Genomic DNA, 20,445 nt, shown 5'->3' on the forward strand with positions numbered 1-20,445 from the left:
CCGGAACAGAATTGAATTGGTTGAAACAAGGTTTGTGTTAGGTTTGAGTCAGACCCAAGTTAGGTCTGAGGTTACATTCGGATCAGACCAGTCTGGATAGGGCAAGAACACGATAGACAGAATTGAGCACACGAAACTGAGGTCTAGAGTTAGGTTTTGATTGGGCAGAATAATAATGAGAAAAAGAACGTAGGATGGAGAACTGAAGCAGAGATGAAACGTGGTGACACGAGGGAAGGATAATCGACGGCTTTCCCGACGGCTCAACAATTCGCTTATTTTTTTTTTCCTCGTTAAATTATATATCGATACAGAGAGTCGAGTGATTGTCGTTTAACTATACATAGTACTCGTTTAAATTCTGGAGGCTTAATTAGAAAGGGTTCGCTACACGAGTCTAAGACGCTACATTGTTTTCCACCATCGTTAACACCTCTAACTTCTTTTTTTTTTTTTACAGCTTGTAATGACTTCGTCCTTTCTTTAACTCTGATTTGTTCATCGACTTAACAACTACTTCCTTAGATAATCTCTAAGTCTCTCGTGATTTTAACTTGTTACACCTTCGGTCTCGTTAATAAATCCCTCGGATTGTATCGCGTCTAGTGGACTGCCTCGGTTCGGAGGACGCCAACCAGAGTATTCCTTTTAAAAATTCTTTTTTTCGTTTATTCGGATCATTTGTTTCGGGGGTATGTCGGTAAGGTGTCGTCGCACGTCGGGTCTGGAGTCTCAGAGTCCCAACTTCAGCACCGGTTCAGCCTCGTACTGACTTTCTCTTCCGTTTCCGATCCCTTTCGTTCCTATTGGCGACACGTGAACTTTGAAACAGCGATAGCGGGCTCTAACGACCGACCAACGAACAACAGAAGTCGAGCAATCGAGACCTACACCGTCCTGGGCTGGTCAGAAGACCGGACTTCCGTCAGGATCTCGTCGAGTGACCAATCGTGATCGATTCTATCCTCTTGTCTAGAGGACGAGTGGCTTCCATGGAAGAGAAAAGCAGGCAAGAAGATCGTGGAATCACTCGGTCAACAGGCACACTATATCAAACACCACCCCGACCAAGTTGGAGATCTTTCTCTAGGAAAAGAAAAGAGGCGCGTTGAGCCAGTCGCAAAGTGTCCTAACTGGCAACGAAGTTGGAAATCATGATGTCTCGTGTTGTAGCCGAAACCTTCTCACTGGGCACTGAACCCGAATCTCCATTAGCTATCTGGGTAGCTAACTCTGTAGCAGTGATAGGTCGTGGTAAGTCTTAGAAAAGCTAACTGTGGCGATGATCGATAACTAGACTGAGCCTGGAAGACACTTTGGAACTGATCCAACGAGCTACATGATAATTCGATCCTAACCTACAAACGTCATAGGTATCCTGCCCATCGAGATCCCCCTTTTTGTTTGGTCTCTCACTCTCTCACTCTCTCTCTCTCTCTTTCTCGAGGTTTCATTGTCACCACTCTGCTTGACCCTGTGTGTCTTTTAAACGCTTTCGCCTCGTAGGAAAAATTAAATACTCGCTTAATTCAACAACCGGCACCCATTGATGCCCGATCCTGGCTTTTGGGTGCGCGTTAAAGGTATCTCTCATCTTGCCAGCCCGTTCCAAACGGATTAAATCGGTCCCCCATCCCTGTGATCCCCGTCGACCTAACATCCACACCACTGGAGGGAAGATGGTCCAGACAGCTCTGAATCGTCTCCTATTAAACAACCGATCGTGAATCGGAGCACGGTTGCCCTGGTCTTACGACAAGACGACTCAGCGCTGGTCCAGTTTAATCTCGGTTCGAACGACGCCTAAGGCCCCGATTAGGCAAGCAGACCACATCCTTGAACTTTAACGATATACTTTACACATTTACCGATAATTAATTTTTCAAACACGTCTCATATACACGCGATTTTTCACTCATTACGGACCATCCTCTCGGTGCCCTATCTCTCTGGGTTCATTCTCTCGATCCTTTTTCATCGCGTGCTCTTTCCTTCGGCATACTCTCTTTCTCTCTCGCTTTCTCTCACGTATCCCTACAGCACATACAATATATTCATAATAGATTAATCTCCGTTTTTTTTTTCTAGTTCATTACAATATTCCATAACGTCGGTTAGCCTAGGACTTATCATTTATTAATAAAATATAGATTATTGGGATGCAGTCGTCACGCACTTTTTGGACACACCTGTTTATAATGCGATATATCAAATATATATGTATATATGTGTAGGAGGATATACGTAATGTTGTGTTCGTGTATTAATCGTGTCCAATATATGTCTCTACGTGTCCGTCTGTGTATAGGTTCGTGTTTCGCGAACGTTTCTTTACATACATGCCATTGTTTTTTTTTTTTTTTTTAAACTACTAATAACCTCTGTAGGCTAAGCTTCGTCTACTGCGTGGCTCGAACCAGACCCCGAATTTCCTTGGTCCGAACAGTTTACTTTTTTTTTCTCTCTCTCTTTCAATGTTTCCGTTTACGATTTGGATTCGACTCGATATTTTTATAATCGTCCTACTTCCCCTCCGCGATACGGTGGTCACTGTAGCATACTGATTCAGAAAAGAGGACTGCTTCTCGATTAATTTCAGCGTTCAACCCTTTGGGACATCGGAAGTCACTGTTCAAGGCTGTTGGCTACCTCTGACAGACTGTCGTCAGGGAAATGATCTGTACTTGGACAATTTTTTTCGACCGTGTTTGATGAAGTTTGATGGGGTTTGACGAGGGTGTTCATGACGTTTGATAGGCTGATTGTCACAGTTTAATCTTCCTGTAGGTTCACAGCGAAGTAACTCGGTTTGAAAAGGGATTCGATCTTACTGAGGATGTGATTTTAAGGTCCGTCAAATGTTTCAGCGATCCAGTACATAAAGTTCTCGAAATAGTGAAAGAAATGTATGGATCAGGTTTAGTCCATCGAGAATTTAACGTCCGCGAAGGGCGAAATGGAAAAGGACTATCCATGGTGGAATTTGCTGGGATTTATTTGAATAGTACGCCTACTTTGAACGATCGGAGCACTCGAGATACTTGCCATTAGTCGCTGTAGCATATAAAAATACGTCGTCTATATCAGGAAGTTACGTTGAATATGTATACATATATATCATATGTATATATATATAATAGAACAACTTTTTTTTCTAGAATTTCGCAAGGAGTTTAAGTTGGTCTGGAGAAATTTCGGAGCCTGAGTATCTGCGACACCATGTAGCGAGTGCTGGCTATCCCAACCCTCACCTCGGCCCCCCTCAACCCAGCTAATGATATATTCGATCTAAATCGTCTACAGGGTGTGTTTTCTAGACCAGTAATTCAACTTTCACTAGCCCGCACGAAACTGTCACTGGAAATTAACCTAAAATTTAAACCATTCACGTAGTCCAATGATATGCTGATTAATCTTTCTCTAAGACAACACCATGCTATGATCCTCGAAAATTTCGAATACACTTTTTAAAAAAAAATTTGACAATTAAATGACGACATTTGAAAAAGATTATGAACAGGAAAAACGAACATCGACCTACATCGCCATCTACAAACCGAAATTGTGCGATACACTCCGAACACCCTGTAGATGATAATCCACAACCCGGTACGGCTGTCCCGTTTGATTCACCGAATTGATTTTTGTTAAAGCTTTCACTACTGTCCCTCGTTTAAAAATCCCATAAATTTCCCTTCTATTTTGGCGGAAATGAGGGAGCACCAGAGACGGTAGCCCCCTTCGAAATCAGACGGAAGAAGTGGAAATCATTGTGATCGCAATGAACGGTTAGAAGTTATAGTCTCGTCGACGCTGAAGACTGTCAATTCCTAGGAGAGCAATTCTAGTATGTTAATTTCTTAGTAACAAGTTGGATACCATAGATGTCCTAAATGTATTTAGACCGTCCAGATCGAGACAAAAAATTATGCTTATATTTTCCCCTAGGAATCGAATCATGTTCAACGTGACAAAATGATTGAACGAAACAATAACTGCCTGTGTGCGTGTCCTTTGTATGGTGTGTGTGTGTGTATGTGTGAGCGGAATGTGTCCAGAAACTCGTCGAGAACGCCAGTAAAATCAGCGCAAAGAATCGTCAACACGCCGTTGATGGAACATCATCGATTCCGTCATCACTCCAGGCGACGGTATTACAGGCGTTTCAGGTACGTTTACGAGATATTGTGCCAGAAATACTATTGTGCGGCAGGCCTTCAAGTGATCCCTTTAGCGCCCACGAAAAATCGGGGCTCGCAGCATCGTTCTGTGCTAGCTGCGGCGGTTATTAGCGCGGGACAATTGAAAGGGCCTATTTAATACTTAAAAAGAGAACCTTAAAATAGAAGACGGGAACTTGTTGAACTGCGAGGCAATGAAATCCAAAATTGATGCTCAAGTAGACAGAACTTTCACTGCTGATTTCTAAAATAAAACTGTTCTTCGGATAGAAGATTGGAAATTAGTGTAATTTAACAAGAACAATCAATTTGCGTACTGAAGCTACTAAAAAGAACTGTGACTAATGTCTGTTGCATATTACTATTACTTGTCCAATGATCATCAGAAAAGAATGAAGTGTCCCCTTGATAATCAAAATCGAACGGAAAAGAACACTGGAAACAAGCCTATCCCAAGGAAGTCACAGAAGAGTCTAACCCAGAAAAACTGGAAACGTGATGTATGTCTGTGTTCGTGTACCCCAGTGTGGACGTGCGTATGTGACGAGTGAGCGTCCCGCTTGGACGCTTCCCTCCACGTCTCGGTAGAATCTATAAATGCAGTCGTCAGATTAAATAATGTAAATATATCAGAGATTCGAAAGACAGATCATAGATGCAAAGACTGGCCCCTTCGCTCATGCCGGCTACTCGCTACGTCTCTACTGATTGGTCGATTCTTGCTCCATACAGCCACTGGGGATTTAACCTCTGACTAACTGGCTCTATCAGTTCAGATAGATGTACAACTACCTGGACCAATTTCTGATTCCCAGAGATCAATCAGACCTGAAAATCAGAGTCTAATACCCATCACCCAAGAGGGTCTAGTCTTTAGACTCTAGAGACCCAAGAGGATCTAGTCTCTGGACTAAGAATCAAAGTCTACACCCTTCACCCAAAACGATCTAGTCTCTAGGCTAAGAATCGGAGTCTAAACACATCACCCAAGAGGATCTAATCTCGATATCATGAACCTGCAACCGTCTAGAACGATCCAGAGATCAGGAGTCAATAGATAAAGATCCCATTGGACCAAGAGTCTAGCAGCTGAAAGTTTGAACCATCAGAAGGGGCTTAATCCCGAATGGCTGATCAGGAGATCCCTCCCTAGAGTTAACGGCTAGCCTACTTTGGCACAAACAACACTGCCCGGGCCGGCACTCGCTTTTGTTATATATATTTTTTTGTAAATTTTCTTCTTGTTTCTTCGCTTCGCCTCATCAGTATCTTTCTCTCTGGCTCACGCAAAAGCACTCGCTCAAGCACGCTCTCTTTCTCTCTCTCCCTTCCGTTCTCTATGATTCTCATTCGCAGCCAGCCACTTCCACCCCCACTCTCACGCACATTCCCTACCTTCTACGATCGATACGTATATTTAATAAGATTTAATTGACTCCAACAGAACGTCGATTAGACAAAAATCGTCGGGTCCCCCGTCAGGAGCAACAGCGTCCCGAACGACCGGAACATCGTTGGGACGGTCCCCGTTAGGGAGGCCCGTTCTCATCACGACGACGCTACAACACTACTGATAAATTTGTTCTCGCCTCTTGACACGAAGATTGATACGTGTATATGTATGTGTGTGTTTGTGTTTCGGTGGGAGGTCCGTATATTCTCGCGGCCTCATCGTTCTCTCTACCCGTTTCATCATCTCGGCTGGAAAAACCGTTCCATCTGGGCCTCTCCCACTCGTTAATATATAATATATTTACGCTCTGCGAACTAACGGCTACGTGTTTATCATAGTTTTCATCATTTTTTACCTTATTATCTTACACGACACACCAGCGGTTCAAACATCATTCAAAAAACACAACAGATCCTACCCCTCCCCTACAGCTCCCTCTGATTCGGTTCGCGCTAACACGTCGCCTAACTTAGAGGGTTGCGTGTATGTGGGGTGAGCACGCTCTCTCTCTCTCTCTCTCTTTTTTCTATCGAAAGGAATGCTTGGAGATCAGGAACTAATCGTCAACCGGACCGAGACGAGGTTCGACGCTGCGACAGGATCCCTCCTGTGGAGGCGCGGAACCGTCTTCCAGGCGTTCCAGACATGATTTCCCCACTGATACGGTCTCTCCCTTCTAATCCACGTACAAACTCGTTTTTGTATTTTTTGTTTAATTAGCGATATGTTTAACGGTTCACACCTTCCCCTTTTCTCGATATACGTGGTGGCTTGATTCCTTATTAATACGATTAAAGATTCTACACAATCCTAAGCACCTAACAGCTAAGAGACCTGCGTCTGAAAAATGTGTACGTGTGTCTGTGTATGTGTGCGTGTGTGCGTGTACGTGTGATTAATACTTATCGTCGAACATACAAATTATAAAAATACCACCTGCAACGACGTACGACAGCGTTAACGATCCCCGCCACGTGGCCAGTCGAGCCGCGTACACGATTGAACCCGGACACGCGTCGACGTCGATCTAGCTAGGATACAGCCGTCGAGAATACTGAAGGTACACTTTAGAAAGGAAACAAAGTAGAGGAAATAGTTAAAGAAAAAATAAGAATACCGGGTGGCCCACGGAGAAGCAGCGGCTGCGACGCGTGGCGGAAGAAACCTCAAATAACCGGCTCGCGCGTCTTTCTCCCAGCCCAATCGAGCACCTTTTGGAGGTTGACACGATTGTCTGGCGGGGAAAGTGCGCGGTCACCTCGCGAAAAAAATAGCTAAGGGTCCCGTTGACAATTAGCCTTAACGGTTAAATCTTAGTACCCGACAATTAAGCCGTTTGATCACGTGAATTTCGAAGTGTCCACGCAAGTTGAAATGTCAGGACCGACACACTCGGTGGCTGCAACACGAGAAATCGAACATTGTCATCATCATCATCATTATCATTATCGGGTACCTCTACTTTCTTATGATTTTGCTTCTTCGCTTTGTCCTAAAACTGTGCACGTCGCGCTCTCGAGCCGACCGAAAAACGTCGACCAATCTCTTACAAGCTAACAAAGACGCCGTAATTCTTTGATCGCGATCCAACGAGACGACTGTCCCGTGATCCGTTTTAACTTTAAAAATCCTTAACACGTTACTCAGTTTGAAGGTGTGTAGTTCCGCTTGGCCGCGACCGGCTAGCGGTGTCACGTTTGTACTCCCTTCAGACTACTCGTGCGTTCTCTTTTCGTCTACACGGGAGATATACGCGTCCCCTATTTCACTTCTCTCTTTCTCTCTGAACGGTCCTGGCTTTCGAAGAAATCTAGTCGTGTGTTTCCTATCTTTCTCCCTCTGTCTCTCTCTCTCTCTCTCTCTCTCCCTCTCTCTCTCTCTCTTTCTCTCTTAAGGAAATTCATTATCGCGTTGTTCTGGAAAACCAGCACCGGTCCCCTTAACCGTAACGAGTCGCAGATTTTAACTGTTTCGATCACAACGAACTCGGACCCCCTAACTTCGCGCGCTCGCGGTTCTTCTGTATTCGCAACCCTAATCCTTTTTTGCGGTCCCAGAGTGTGAGAGGCGTGAACCCCTTAGCGTCTCTATTGGATGAAAAATTGAGAACAAAAATTTATCGAAATTGGACAGGACAGTTGTGTACTCCCCCCCAGATGACCGGAAGTACGAGTCCTTGGACCACCAGAGGTTGCCCAATTGGGGGACAAGAAGGCTAGGCTTCCTCTCATGTGTCGAAGGTGGTTCCCTCCCCTTCAAGCTGCTTTGTTTCTTTTCATTTCTTTTTTTTTTGTTTTTTTGCTGTTGAGCCAAACACTATTTAATGGCGGCCAGTCAATAATGTTGATGCCCTTGCAGGAACGTATAAACGACTGACTGGGCCCATCGCGCGGATCATTCGCAGTCATACGCTGAGCCGGGTGACCAAAAGGGGACTAGGGCGTAGGGCTGGTACCACTGCCGATCGATTGATTCTGATTCTTGTTAGATGATGCTTTTAGAGAACGATACTCTTAGGTGGTTGGATTCGCTCAGCTGGTAGTTGTGCATTTTCTGGAACAATTCAAAGGTACATGTCTTTAGCGTCATGGTAGCAAACGAGGTTATGTCTGGGCCACATGGTGTCCACTATGAACTTTGGAACTAGGGGATCTTTTATGACTATATCACTATAGTAAGTTTGTTTGTAACAGCTAGGGGAACTTCTATGACTCAATTTTCTATTATTTTGTTCAGTTTGTTTCTGACAAAAGAATGACGATAGGTTATATACCGGGTGATTCACGAGAAACAGAACACATAAATATTTCCGCTAGGATTGAAGGTAGAAGCAAAACGGTTAAAAAGGAATGGTTGTACTGTTCAAGAGGGCAAATATGAGGATATAAATAATTTTCTGATTCTTGATGTCTTCAAGGTCGTGTGAAGGTCATTGATGGTTTTTAAACGACACCATATATTTTCAACTTTATAGTGTAATAGCTGATAGCAGGACGAGGTTCAACGATGTGGTATACTATGACCTTCAAATGACCTTGGACTCGTAGAGAAGATACTCACGATCAGGGCAGCAACAGCATCGTCCATACTAGGCATCTGTATGAGGGCCATTTTCCTATCCTTGGGGAAGAACTTGAAATCCTTCACGGTGAAGCCGTTCTTGGTGAAAGCGTCCCTGATTTCCTCGTCGGTTACAGTATTACTGAAGGGAAACAATAACGGAGCAATGATTAACTATCATTCCATCGTCTTAACTAATATAATTTTAGAAATATATCACATACGGAATATTGGATAAATGCAAAGTCGAACTGGGTGGATAGATGTTCTGATAATTCTTCGATCCCGGTTTCTTGAATCGGTGAAGAGGACTGTTGGTGTAGTCCTTTGTGAGACCTGTATCTGGCTGACCCTCCTTCGGCAACTGAACAGTTTGATGCTTGCTGAGCATCACTTTGATCTGCTTCCCAAACACTCTCAGTTTGTCCATGTGTGTCAGTGCTGTTGCAAACAAGGAATCATTAAAAATGACTAAACGGGAATACATTTCCACGTACGTTTTAGTATTTTTAAGATTTCGCTAGAGGACGATCGATCGACGTAAACTTCTAATTTCAAGTCCTTTCAAGTGTAACCGTAATTTTAAACCCTCACAAACATGATCAAACGGTTTTAAAGCTCGTCAAACTTGATCAAACGGTTTCAAACCTCGTCAAACTTGATCAAACGGTTTCAAACTGATTCGAGCAGTTAAGTTTTCATACGTATAGTATTTAATTGTAATTACCCAAGTGTGCCTGGTGTGGTTCGGCCATCTGAATCAGTGCCGAGTCCTTCTTGTTGTAGAGAATCTTCACACGCTGTACATCCCCGTAAACGCCTACATGCACAACACGCAAACAGCACTTTTAATAAGATCGACTGGCCCACCATGAACCAAGCTTTTTTAAATGGTGGCGTCTAAGGATAATATCGGGACAATAAATTCAGTCGATCGAGATCGGGGTACGATCGGACTAAATTCTGGGACATGCAACGGGGACGATCGGTTCAGCTACAACATCGTCAAACTTGTTCAAACATCGTCAAACTCATTCAAACGTTGTGAAACATTTATAAGCATCAAATTTCGTTGACATAATCATGTCTATGTAAAAGAATTCGAATTAGATTTGCTAAAAGATCATAAAACGTTACAGCCTACTTATGAAACAACAGAAATTTTTAGATTTTATTCATCGAACTATAGCTAAGCCTTTCGACCCCTGAGAAGTGAGCTCCTATGGAATTACGTAAAATAAGCGAAAGCTTCTGTAATATTAAGGTGTCTGGAACTGATATTAATAAAATATTAACGAAAACGAATTTAGAAGAGATGCTTGAGAGTAGAGAACATGAAAAAAAAAAATAATAATGTATCGCCGAGCGGACAATGATTCGATGATCATGGCATGGGTGTGAAATGTGATGGAATGAGACAGCTGTAGTAATAAAATAAGTTGAAATCACGAAAATATCAGAAAATATATGAACGTTAAACGAGAATACCAGAAACGAATGAAACATGAATAAATTCTCGATTTAAATATACGTGAATAGGAGAGTGACAATGATCGAGAATTGTATACTAAAAAAAAGTAGTGAAACACATTCAACAAAAGTTTACTTTTAGAATAGAAGAAAAATCCTTTTTTTTTTTCGTGGTATGACGACGTCGATAGCGACGATCGTGAACAGACTATTACTTCTGTGTTCGTGTTTTCGATGTGTAACGGTGTAATTATCATTCATTCAGCATAAATTAATGAAAAAAAAATTGTAAATTCTTGTTTGTTCCTTCCGCTTACTCTCAAAAAATGCTGCCAAACACGCGGGAGAAACACGTAGAGAAACGTGGTCTATTGTTTTGTGTGTGTGTGTGTGTCCACGCATGTAAATATAATAATTAATAATGTAATATAATTAATAATATAAATGTAGAGACGTACCAAACAGGGTAAAGAGAGCGTCAGGCGTGACCATCTACACAGAGAACAGACAGAGTCCAGTCAGTAGTCAGCGAGTAAAATAGGATTCAATGTAATAGTGTTGGCACGCGCACAAGTTTCACGATTCTCATGCCTCGTTGTAATCGAGTTCACCTCAGACCTTTCGCTGCGTCAGAAAGTACAACGTCGAATCGCACGTCGATACCAATTTTAAACTAAAAATATGAATTCTCAAAGAAAAATGAACTTCCATCGTTAAATACAATCTTTAGATGAGACAAAATCAATTGGTTTCGTAAAATCACTTCCCCCACTCTCAGTTAGGAGGTTTTAAATGTACTAATGAGACATAGTGGGAGAAGTGAGGTTAAGTGACCAACTTAATTTCTTTCAATAATTTTAAACTTAACTTACAAAAGTTTCTACTATTAATTTCAAGACATTCTAAACAATTTTGAAATTTTTTGTGTACAAATATTTAAAAACTGAAGGAACCACGTTAACACTAATAAAAAGATCATGAGCAGTTATCGTGTAGTTATACTATTAGAGGTTTCTTCTACGTTATATACGTGGCATACAGCAAAGATCGAGGCGCGATTCGACAATGTACCGACGTATACACATACACGTCAGCGAAAGAGGTGGAAACCACAGTTTTCCGGACGATTTTCCTTCGGCTGTCGGCCCTCCGCAATCGTGAGAAGAGAAAACAGATAAAGAAACAGTGACAGTACAGAGAAGGACAGATAGAGAGACGGAGTGAAGCAGAGAGACAGCGGGACCTTCTCGTCAATATGAATCCCTCGTGGTTCTGTCGTTCCTCGTAACGCGAGAATAATTTCGCGAGAGGTTAAAATTAAAAAAAAAAAAAAAAAAAAAAAAGATCGAATATATGAAGATATATTCGAACGTCTGCTAGAGGAAAAAGACAGTGGTCCGAAGCTTGTGCGCGCGGCGCAACGATAGTAAGTACACATAGTTATAGTACAGTAGTGACAACAGTTGCAGCTGCGAAGTGTGACGTCGACACACAGTTTCTTGATGAGGCGCCTTTCGTTTCTAGATTCTAAAGGTGCGTATCCACTTGTTGTATATCCTCGAATCGTATCACTGTTGTGTATCAATGTGAACGGGCAAGCAGTGCATCGTTGCGCATGAAAATGTACCGTATCGTGATACGATACGAGGATAGGAAACAAATGGATACACACCTTAACGTGTTACGTTACCGACAGAGCAGCATCACTATGTTACCGACCGAGTATTCGATCAGGTCGAGTGACTACACATTTTAATTATTTTTTTTTTTTTTTTCAAGATAATATTTCTGTGTGAAAAATGCTTAGAGACAAAAGACGCCTCGCAGGAAGTGACACTGTAGCCTACAACGCTACGAATCTCACGTCAGGACAGAGAATGGTGACGTTCGGAACGATTTCTATATGTGTGTTTCGAAAATGAGCGGGGGTGGGTGGTTGGGGTTAAGATATAAAGGGTTCGTGACATAAAATAGGGGTTGCATACGTATCGAAGACCTCGATTTCCCTGGTTGCCGAACGAGACACTCGCTCGATACCGATGAAATGAAATAATTACAGACTTTTCCGCGAGAACGGATTTCGTTTCAATCGGTCGATGATAGGAAGAGATGATCGTAAAAAAGAAGAAGAAAAAACGAGCGTATCGAGGACTGCTCTCGGCAAGGGAAGGCTCGAGTCGAGGGGGATGAAGAGACTGCAAGGGTTTGCCTACGTAGCACTACGTTGGTAATCGTATCGCCAGTTATTTGCGTAACTTTCGTTGTATATGTACGTACCTAAGCCAGTTTCGTGTACATAGGCGGACACTGAGAGAAATGAAATATTTTACAAGCCCACAGAATATAAATGAAATCTTCACAACAATGATATCTTTACAAAAATAATATTAAAAAATGGTAAACATAATCGAATAAAAATTAAGTCGGTTTAAGGCCACTGCCCCTACTGTGAATCGTGATTTCTAAAACTACAACATGCCAGAATCGTCGGGGGGGAATAGATCTCTGATGGCCTTGAACTGACAATACACAAAAGTAAATTATGAAATTACCGTTGTCACCGAAATAAACGTCTGGGTTATTTCTCTCAGTGTCGAATGAAAGTAATCCTAATCGAAAGAGCGCAATCGGTCGATCGGGAGCAAACAATCATCCTAATGATCGATTTCTCTCGACATTTATCGACGTTCTGCGTCCTTCAGTGGATGAACAAAAGAGACACGAAGAAAACAACATTCGTTAGAGATTCTTTTCGAAACTTAGTGAAACATCGAAAACTCCTAAAGTGACATTTTCAATCTGTCTTGTAATGCTAACACGAGACTGGTAGCAATTACGTCACTGCACTATAATGGGGTGTTCCACCTAATACAACCCTTAGTTGTGATTATATAAAAAATATGTTGCAAACAATTTGAATGGTGTCAAAGGAAGGAATAGGCTATAAAGAATATTTTTGTGACGATGTCATTTTTTCCAGGGTTCTCACTGAAATAAAAGTGTATATTGTTTTCCCTTACATATTGTAGCTGACATTACAAGGTATTCAGAGATTTTAATGACATGACCTTGAAATGACCTTGAGAACTTCGAGAAAAATAACCTTGGCATAAAAATATTCTTTGCAGCCTATTCCATCCTTCAACACTATTCAAATTGCATGCAACATATTTTTTTATATAATCAGAACTGAAGGAAATATTTAGGTGGACCACCCTGTATAACACGCAATGTCGAAAATGGGGTCCAGCATTCGACCCCAATATCTGTAAGGTCTTTCTTCGTGCTCCGATTTTGGATCTCTTTGACCTTGGGGCCATCGTTTTGCAACGGGACAATTAATGCCCTAGTGGATCCACTTACCTCTTCGTTCAGGTTGCTGACCAACAACACCGCGGAGGCCTGCGCGTTGGGCGGCACACGGACGCCAAGGCCCGCAGCGCCAAGCGGGAAACCGCCCAGTCCGACCAATCCTCCGGCAGAGGGCACTCCGTTGTAAGGACCCGCTAGGGGCGAGGGTAGACCGTGCATCGCCGCAAAGGGCGTGGGCAGCACACCCGGTGCCCCTGCAATGGACTCTACTTCAGGAAATTTACAAAGTATCGTTAATTAACATCCATGGTCAAGCCTCGGTTCGCTGAGATGCAAGGGATATTATTTCACGGACGGTACGGTTAATCTAATTATTCGGGCATAGAAACATTCAGAGTACAGTACAGTAAATCCTCGATGAGTGTTCGAAGATTTCTTGGCCCTGAAGATTAAATATTTCAGGATTCCAATCTTCATCACTGTACTAAACCTCAATACCTGGAACACTCATCGAAGATGGAAGAGCCTTGGAACATTCATCGAAGATTTACTGTAGCGCCCCTTAACTGACGCAGGCTGAGGTCCACGTTGAGACAGTTATCGTGGACATTAGGTGTTTTCTAAAAAGTGGTGGGGATTAGTCCCCGTCAATTATGCGGGGAAAAGGTGTGTCTATTAAGCGAGGACTACTGTACTGAAGACGGGACGGCCAGAGTTGATTCGCAAGTGGTGGGGAAGCTGATCTACTTCCACATCAGGAACCACGAAACATTGCTCCCTTCCATACCGTAATGTTCACTTCAATACCCTGGCATGGTACAGTAAATCATCGATAAGTGTTCGAAGGCTCCTCGGCACTGAGTGTTCAGACTTCATCCCCACCACTGGGGGATCCCGCGTGGAAACAGTCACGCGCCTAATAGTGGAAATGACGTCGAACACTCATCGATGATTTTCTGTATTTATTTTCAGTTTGGTTCTATTGATGCATGGAAGGGGTAGAAGGCGTGAATCACTTTTCCATAGCTTCATACAGTGTTCCGTCTACACGATTTTTGTCAGGGTGTCATCCCCACCTAGGGGGGGGGGGATTCGTAACGCGCATACTTTACTGCCCCCCTCGATTCTGTTGCCGAGGCTTGGGTTTCGGGCAAAAAATTTACAAGAGTCTGCAGCATTTCTCCTTTTCGAAGCATGTCGCGACGCGGGCCCGAGCTCTTGACAATAATCAACAGAACACTGTACTACCAAGTGGAGAGGTGACAAATTCCCGTATCAACTTTGGCCGTCCAGACTTTCGGTAAAACATGTTACACGTTAAAAATGAAATCACATCTCGAAGTTACCATCCACACGAAATTCATAACCCTCCGGCTCATCGGACAAAATGAAAATTCCTATAGTTAATTCTCAGTTTCTGACATTAGTCGACCAAGTGGGAACCAAGATAAGTGTAAAGTCGTGCAAATAGAAGGGGCCAGAGATGAAGGAGGCGAAATGTGGGAGAAGAATCGGCACACACGTTCGGTCGCATCGATCGACGATGGTGGGTGTCGTGTTCTCCCGGTTGCAAGCGCAATTAATTAATTTACCGGTAGGAAATAATACCGTCTGACCGCACGCAATTCGATCCAGCTCGAAAATGGAGCTGAAAACGACCGGCAAATTGGAGGCGGGCAGACGCCGGCAGGCTCGTCCAGTCACGAAATAACAATTTATCATATCGTTCGAATGACAGAAACGGGTCGGTATTGCTATTAATATAATTAATTTTAATGGACTGAACGCTGGGAAATCGCACGGCTAATTGATCGATCGATTCCCCGGTCCAAGGGGGGGCCATCGATCCGCAGCCGATATGGCTCTCGGCTGTACTACCGTGAAAACATCGCGAGGGGAATCATGGGAAACGATGTAAAATTTCGATGACCCGCGTTTTACTCGATTTCCCGATCTGTTTCTCGTTCCCCCCGTTTTCCATGAAATTGTTTGCGAATTTTACATGACATTTCATTCATTTCTCTTTATATCCGTTTAATGACCAAATAACAGTTGAAATGACTAAGCAAAAGAGAATATAAATTCGTAAATCTAATATTTAAACGAAAAGATCGGAATGAAAGTGAAACTAGTGTCGAAGGACCTAGCGACAAAAACAGCGCCACCGCGGCGAAGATCAAACGAAAAGTGGCGGCAGAATGTTCTTAAAAGTGGTGGAGACCGGATATTGGAACGAAATTCCTGGAACAATGGAAATACACATAGGAAAATCTGTGAAAATTAAATTTTCATAATCAAAAAAACGGAGTGACGGTTCCAATATTTCCCGTTAAACCAACACGGGACTTAGGTTACGAAGTTGTCGAGGGAAATGAAATTTCACATATACTTCGTCCCCGAGTCGGGGACGTTCGCTTCTTCGTTATTGTACCCCGCGCCATTATTGCCCGGTTCTACCTGGCTCAGGTGTTAATTAAATTTTGTCTTGACGACGTTATCATCCCTTTGTCGACCGATGAATGGCGAGGGAAGTGAACGGGGATATCTGAAGTTCCAGGAAGTTAAGATTCTGGCTGGATCATTTCCACGCGAGAAATTGTTTTCCAATGGCACTGACCCGTTTTCCTATGGTTCCACAGTATCCTTCAACGAAACGTCCAGAATGCACAATATACTTCTTTAGACTTCGTTGAACTCGATTGGTCGTTGAAGGTCACATTGAAGTGTTATTCCCACAAAGTGGACTATTCCTTCCAACAACTCGACATTTGCGTCGACAGAGTGGGGGTCATGTATGAGTAGCCAGTTGAGTTAAAGGAAACGACAGTAATGCATCGATGAGTGTTCGAAGGCTCGACTGAGTGTTCAGACTTTGACTGGTTCCACGGGAAACTCCCCCAGTGGTGGGAATGACGTTTGAACACTAAGTGCCGAAGAGCATTCGAACACACATCGATGATTTGCTGTATAATATTGTCCCAATACGATCACGCTTCGTCATGCCCCCATATCATTCAGTTGTGCAATATACATACTTATTTTTATCATTATCGGAAGCTCCATATGTAACATCATGATTGGAAAATTATGAATTGTGCGTTAAACATTTCTTATATCATTACAACGAGAGAATTTATTTAAGTGGCCTCCTTTAAATAGGACACCCTGTATATTATAATATATTATAGCCTTCAATATCTCACTTGTTTTTGAAGATACAAAAAAAATGTGAGGGGAAAGTATTATTTGGTTGGAAGAAGCAAATACTATGATGAGCAAACATTTTTCTCAAGATCATATTTTTAGAAATTTCAAGGTCATCGATGTTTTTTTTTAAACGAGACTAGATATTTTTATCCGCGTAGAGTAATAGTTGAGGTCAAGACCAATCTAACAACCTATAATGGTGTGACATTCATATGACCTTGAATACGAAAAATCCACAAATTTGAGTAATTTAGATAATAAAATAACTACGATAGAGGGACTAGTGAAAAAATGTGCCGAAGTTGATGCACATCACTCTGAGCATTTATCATAATTAATTTTCTGCAAATCAAAAGCAAGTAAGATACTAAATGTGCTCTCGTTAGGTGGGACACCCTGTATAATGATGTCTTCTATGTCTGCGATAACACGTTTAAAATGACCAAGATAAATTCAACTGAACATAAGATGACTTCGAGATGTTGTATAGTTGGCCAGTAAAAAATAGAATGATAAAATGGGATGATTAAGAAATAATCGCTACTCACCAGGTATTCTAGCACGTGGTTGGGATCCACCACCCATCAGCAGTTGCGGAAGTAGCTCGCCACCTAGAGCCAGCGAGGCTGCGTCCAGGTTCGCGTCGCCCGTGGGAAGAGTGGGATTCGTGTAGTCCCGCGACTTGTCGTTATTGTACTTCACGTTCAGGTTCTGCATCTTGCTGTAGTCGATGCGTAACGTGCAGCAGCAATTGTAGATAAATAAAAAGTTTCAACAGACTAAAAGGGGACTGAGGGAGAACCTGTGGCGCTTATACAGTAAATTATCGTTGAGTGTTCGAAGGCTCCGCCGAGTGTTCACGCGTTATTCACACCACTGGGGGGTCGCCCGTGGAACCAGTCAAGCGTCCAGTAGTGGGGATAACGCCCACTCAGAACACTCACCGATAAATTACTGTGCCTTTGTTTACACTGTCATCTAAAAGTTTGGAACCCCCTTACGAGGAACCTAGATCTTCAACATCCAAAGAATAATCTAAACTCCTGAATAGCCCCATAAACAAAGTACAGTAAATCTTCGATGATTGTCCGAAGGGTCTTCGGCACTGACAGGGGGATATCCCCAGGTGTAACGCTGACTTTTTCACGAGGTTTAACACAATGATATTTTTTTCAATCGCATATGACCACTAGTTTATGAAATATTTAATGTTCACTGCCAAAGAGCCTACCAACACTTATCAAGGATTTACTGTATTAGCTTAAATCACGCACACTATAATGATCATACGCGTAAACGATCACGTGTAACATTGAAAAATAAACTACCACACAATTAGGACATAGGTGAGCGACGATCAAGCAGAAGTAACGGATCCCAGGAGTCCTTAACGGTAGCCAACGCGTTAATAACGACTGCTGGCCGCGCCTAATGAAGTAGCAACGATGCAGTCAGGTTAGAAAGACGCAGTCTGATTATGTATGCAGCTTCCCAGTACGGAGGAACAGATATACACAACACAGCCTGGAGCTGGTCCAGGCAAACCGTGGGGAAGCACAGTTTGTTTGGTCGGGTCTGTGCACCCCACAGGCAGCAGAGCATTGTTGCAAACGTGCACACGCGTGTGGGGACGCGGGGTGGCTGCCACCCTGGTTCGGCTGTATCTCTCTGTCGGCCATTTACACGGGCTAATGAATTTCATACATAATTACCAGACCTGATATGCGTGCAGGTGGCTCGTGGCGTTACTCGAGGGTTAAGGCTAACCTCCACCGACAGGGGGGTTGTGTTACCTACCGTTGCATCGGGAGATGAGGGTATCAGGTTATGGTGAACGGTTTTCGAGATACCGATAAAAATAATGGTTACTGGAGAAGGGTGTCTGTGCCTGACGTGGACGGCATTTTAGTCCAACAAAAAAAAAAAAAATGACTAAAGGTGGGTATACACAGGGTGTTAATAAAAATTGGGGACATTTACACACGGTGACTTTAATATGTAGAATTAACGACGAAATTGTGGGCGAGGCTTCTGTTTACGGGGTACTAATTGTTGAGAATACTTCTGTGTCTCTGTACAGGGTGTCCTGCGTAACGCTTACGACGATTTTTCAAGCATTTCCGGTGATCTGGCGAAAGAAAACAAAAGTTAATCAGTTTTTTAATCGGCTAAATGTTACAAACAAAATGTCAAAAAATTAGAGAAGGGCATTTCAAAGTCACTCGTCTTCTCACGTGAGTTGTAATACTATGAATATACAATGCCATTTCAAAAATTGAAGGTCACCTTGACTTTTTATCCAAAAAATTTTTTGTAGCCGATAAAAAACTTATCAACTGTTGTTTAAACCACTGTTTCGCCAGATCACCGGAAATGCTGGAAAAACGGTGGTTAGTATTACGTGGGACATCCTGTATAATTAATATTTCAATAATGATTTAAAATAATTGGCAAATAATTTTTTTCGAGGTAGATATACTGTATATAGACCGTGCATAACTGCGCAAATAGATTTTTGTCTGTTGAAAGTTTAAATTGTATTATAAATTTTAATTAAATGTACGGGTTATAAGTGTATAAAATCAAGAGTCCAGTAACGGAATAAAAATATTAGAAACACTTGTTAGATTTAATTTTTCACTGTTTTCATTCTCAGCCAATAGAATGCGCCAGAGCAACCGCCCGTTGGTCAAACGTTCTTTAAAGCGTGCCCGCGGCTCGTTTCAGCCGGCCACGATATAAAAACAATTTAATTTCAGATACCAGAAGAACTTTGTTAATCCACATTACGTACTCTTTGTACGTCAGCGTAGTCACGTCGTGCCATTTCTGGCCGACTGATGAAAAAAAAAACGGGGGGGGGGGAATATTGCGTTCTGGGATTATGCATGTGGCCGTCCAGCGCGCGCACGCGCACACGAACGCGTTTCTAACAGATTTTTAATAAATTTTCAAGCACGATTTCTCTTGCCCGAGCCGCTGCGTAATCAGTTTCAAATTATTTCGGTCTCAACGGTTCTGCCTGGTTTTCCCCGTAAGCAATTAATTAACCACCTTCTGTAAAGCGAACGTTAATAATTACGAACGTTTCCCGGGGAAAATTCTTTCGGCTTGAAATTAACAGGAATTAATAAACAGTTGACACTGCCGGGATGTTTCGAATGTGGAGTTCGAGGAAACGGTCGCGGCACCGGGATTAAATTGAAAATCGAATGAAGGAACTTTGTAAAACGTTTACGCGACCGTGCACGCTGCCGCCAACTGAGGGAGTTACTGCGCTCTGCGGTAGCATTGTATGTTTCACTTGGGACTACTTTTTTTCACTTTCGATATCTGGAATTTTACTAGAAAATGTTTTTCATTAGAAGAATCTTTCGAAATGGTAAATTTTGTTCGGTACTCTCTCTATAAACACGCTCTATTGTACTTCTATTCATCACGATAACATTCCTCTCTTTATGAACACACTATATCTGTTTCTACTCATCATTATCGCACCTTCCTCTCTATAAACATGGTCTGTCGTACTTTTACCGCACCTCTCTGTCTATAAACACGCTCTATTGTACTTTTATTCATCACGATAACATGTCCCTCTTCATGGACACATTATATATTCTTACTTTATGTCTAATACTATATTAGATTTTTACTTTATGTCTAATACTATATTTAGTATTTAGTCTATACTATATTTTTACTATATTTTTATCTATACTATATTTTTCTCTATATGTCCCTCTTCATGGACACATTATATAT

At 42.4% G+C, this 20,445-nt stretch overlaps 1 protein-coding gene across 1 annotated transcript in view; it reads right to left on the bottom strand.

Moving 5' to 3' along the window:
- Positions 1 to 7,342: 7,342 nt before the first annotated feature.
- The window catches only part of LOC107186114 (polypyrimidine tract-binding protein 2), a 224,829-nt gene continuing 211,726 nt past the window's right edge, over positions 7,343 to 20,445 (bottom strand). Inside the window, 7 exon segments of the mRNA XM_015573922.1 lie at positions 7,343 to 8,187; positions 8,695 to 8,836; positions 8,919 to 9,135; positions 9,422 to 9,514; positions 10,623 to 10,656; positions 13,528 to 13,745; positions 17,232 to 17,462. Coding sequence (XP_015429408.1) covers positions 8,119 to 8,187; positions 8,695 to 8,836; positions 8,919 to 9,135; positions 9,422 to 9,514; positions 10,623 to 10,656; positions 13,528 to 13,745; positions 17,232 to 17,462 — 1,004 coding nt within the window. The 3' untranslated portion in view covers positions 7,343 to 8,118.

The sequence above is a fragment of the Dufourea novaeangliae genome, unplaced genomic scaffold (genome assembly GCF_001272555.1).
Source record: "Dufourea novaeangliae isolate 0120121106 unplaced genomic scaffold, ASM127255v1 scaffold72, whole genome shotgun sequence".
Lineage (NCBI taxonomy): Eukaryota > Metazoa > Arthropoda > Insecta > Hymenoptera > Halictidae > Dufourea > Dufourea novaeangliae.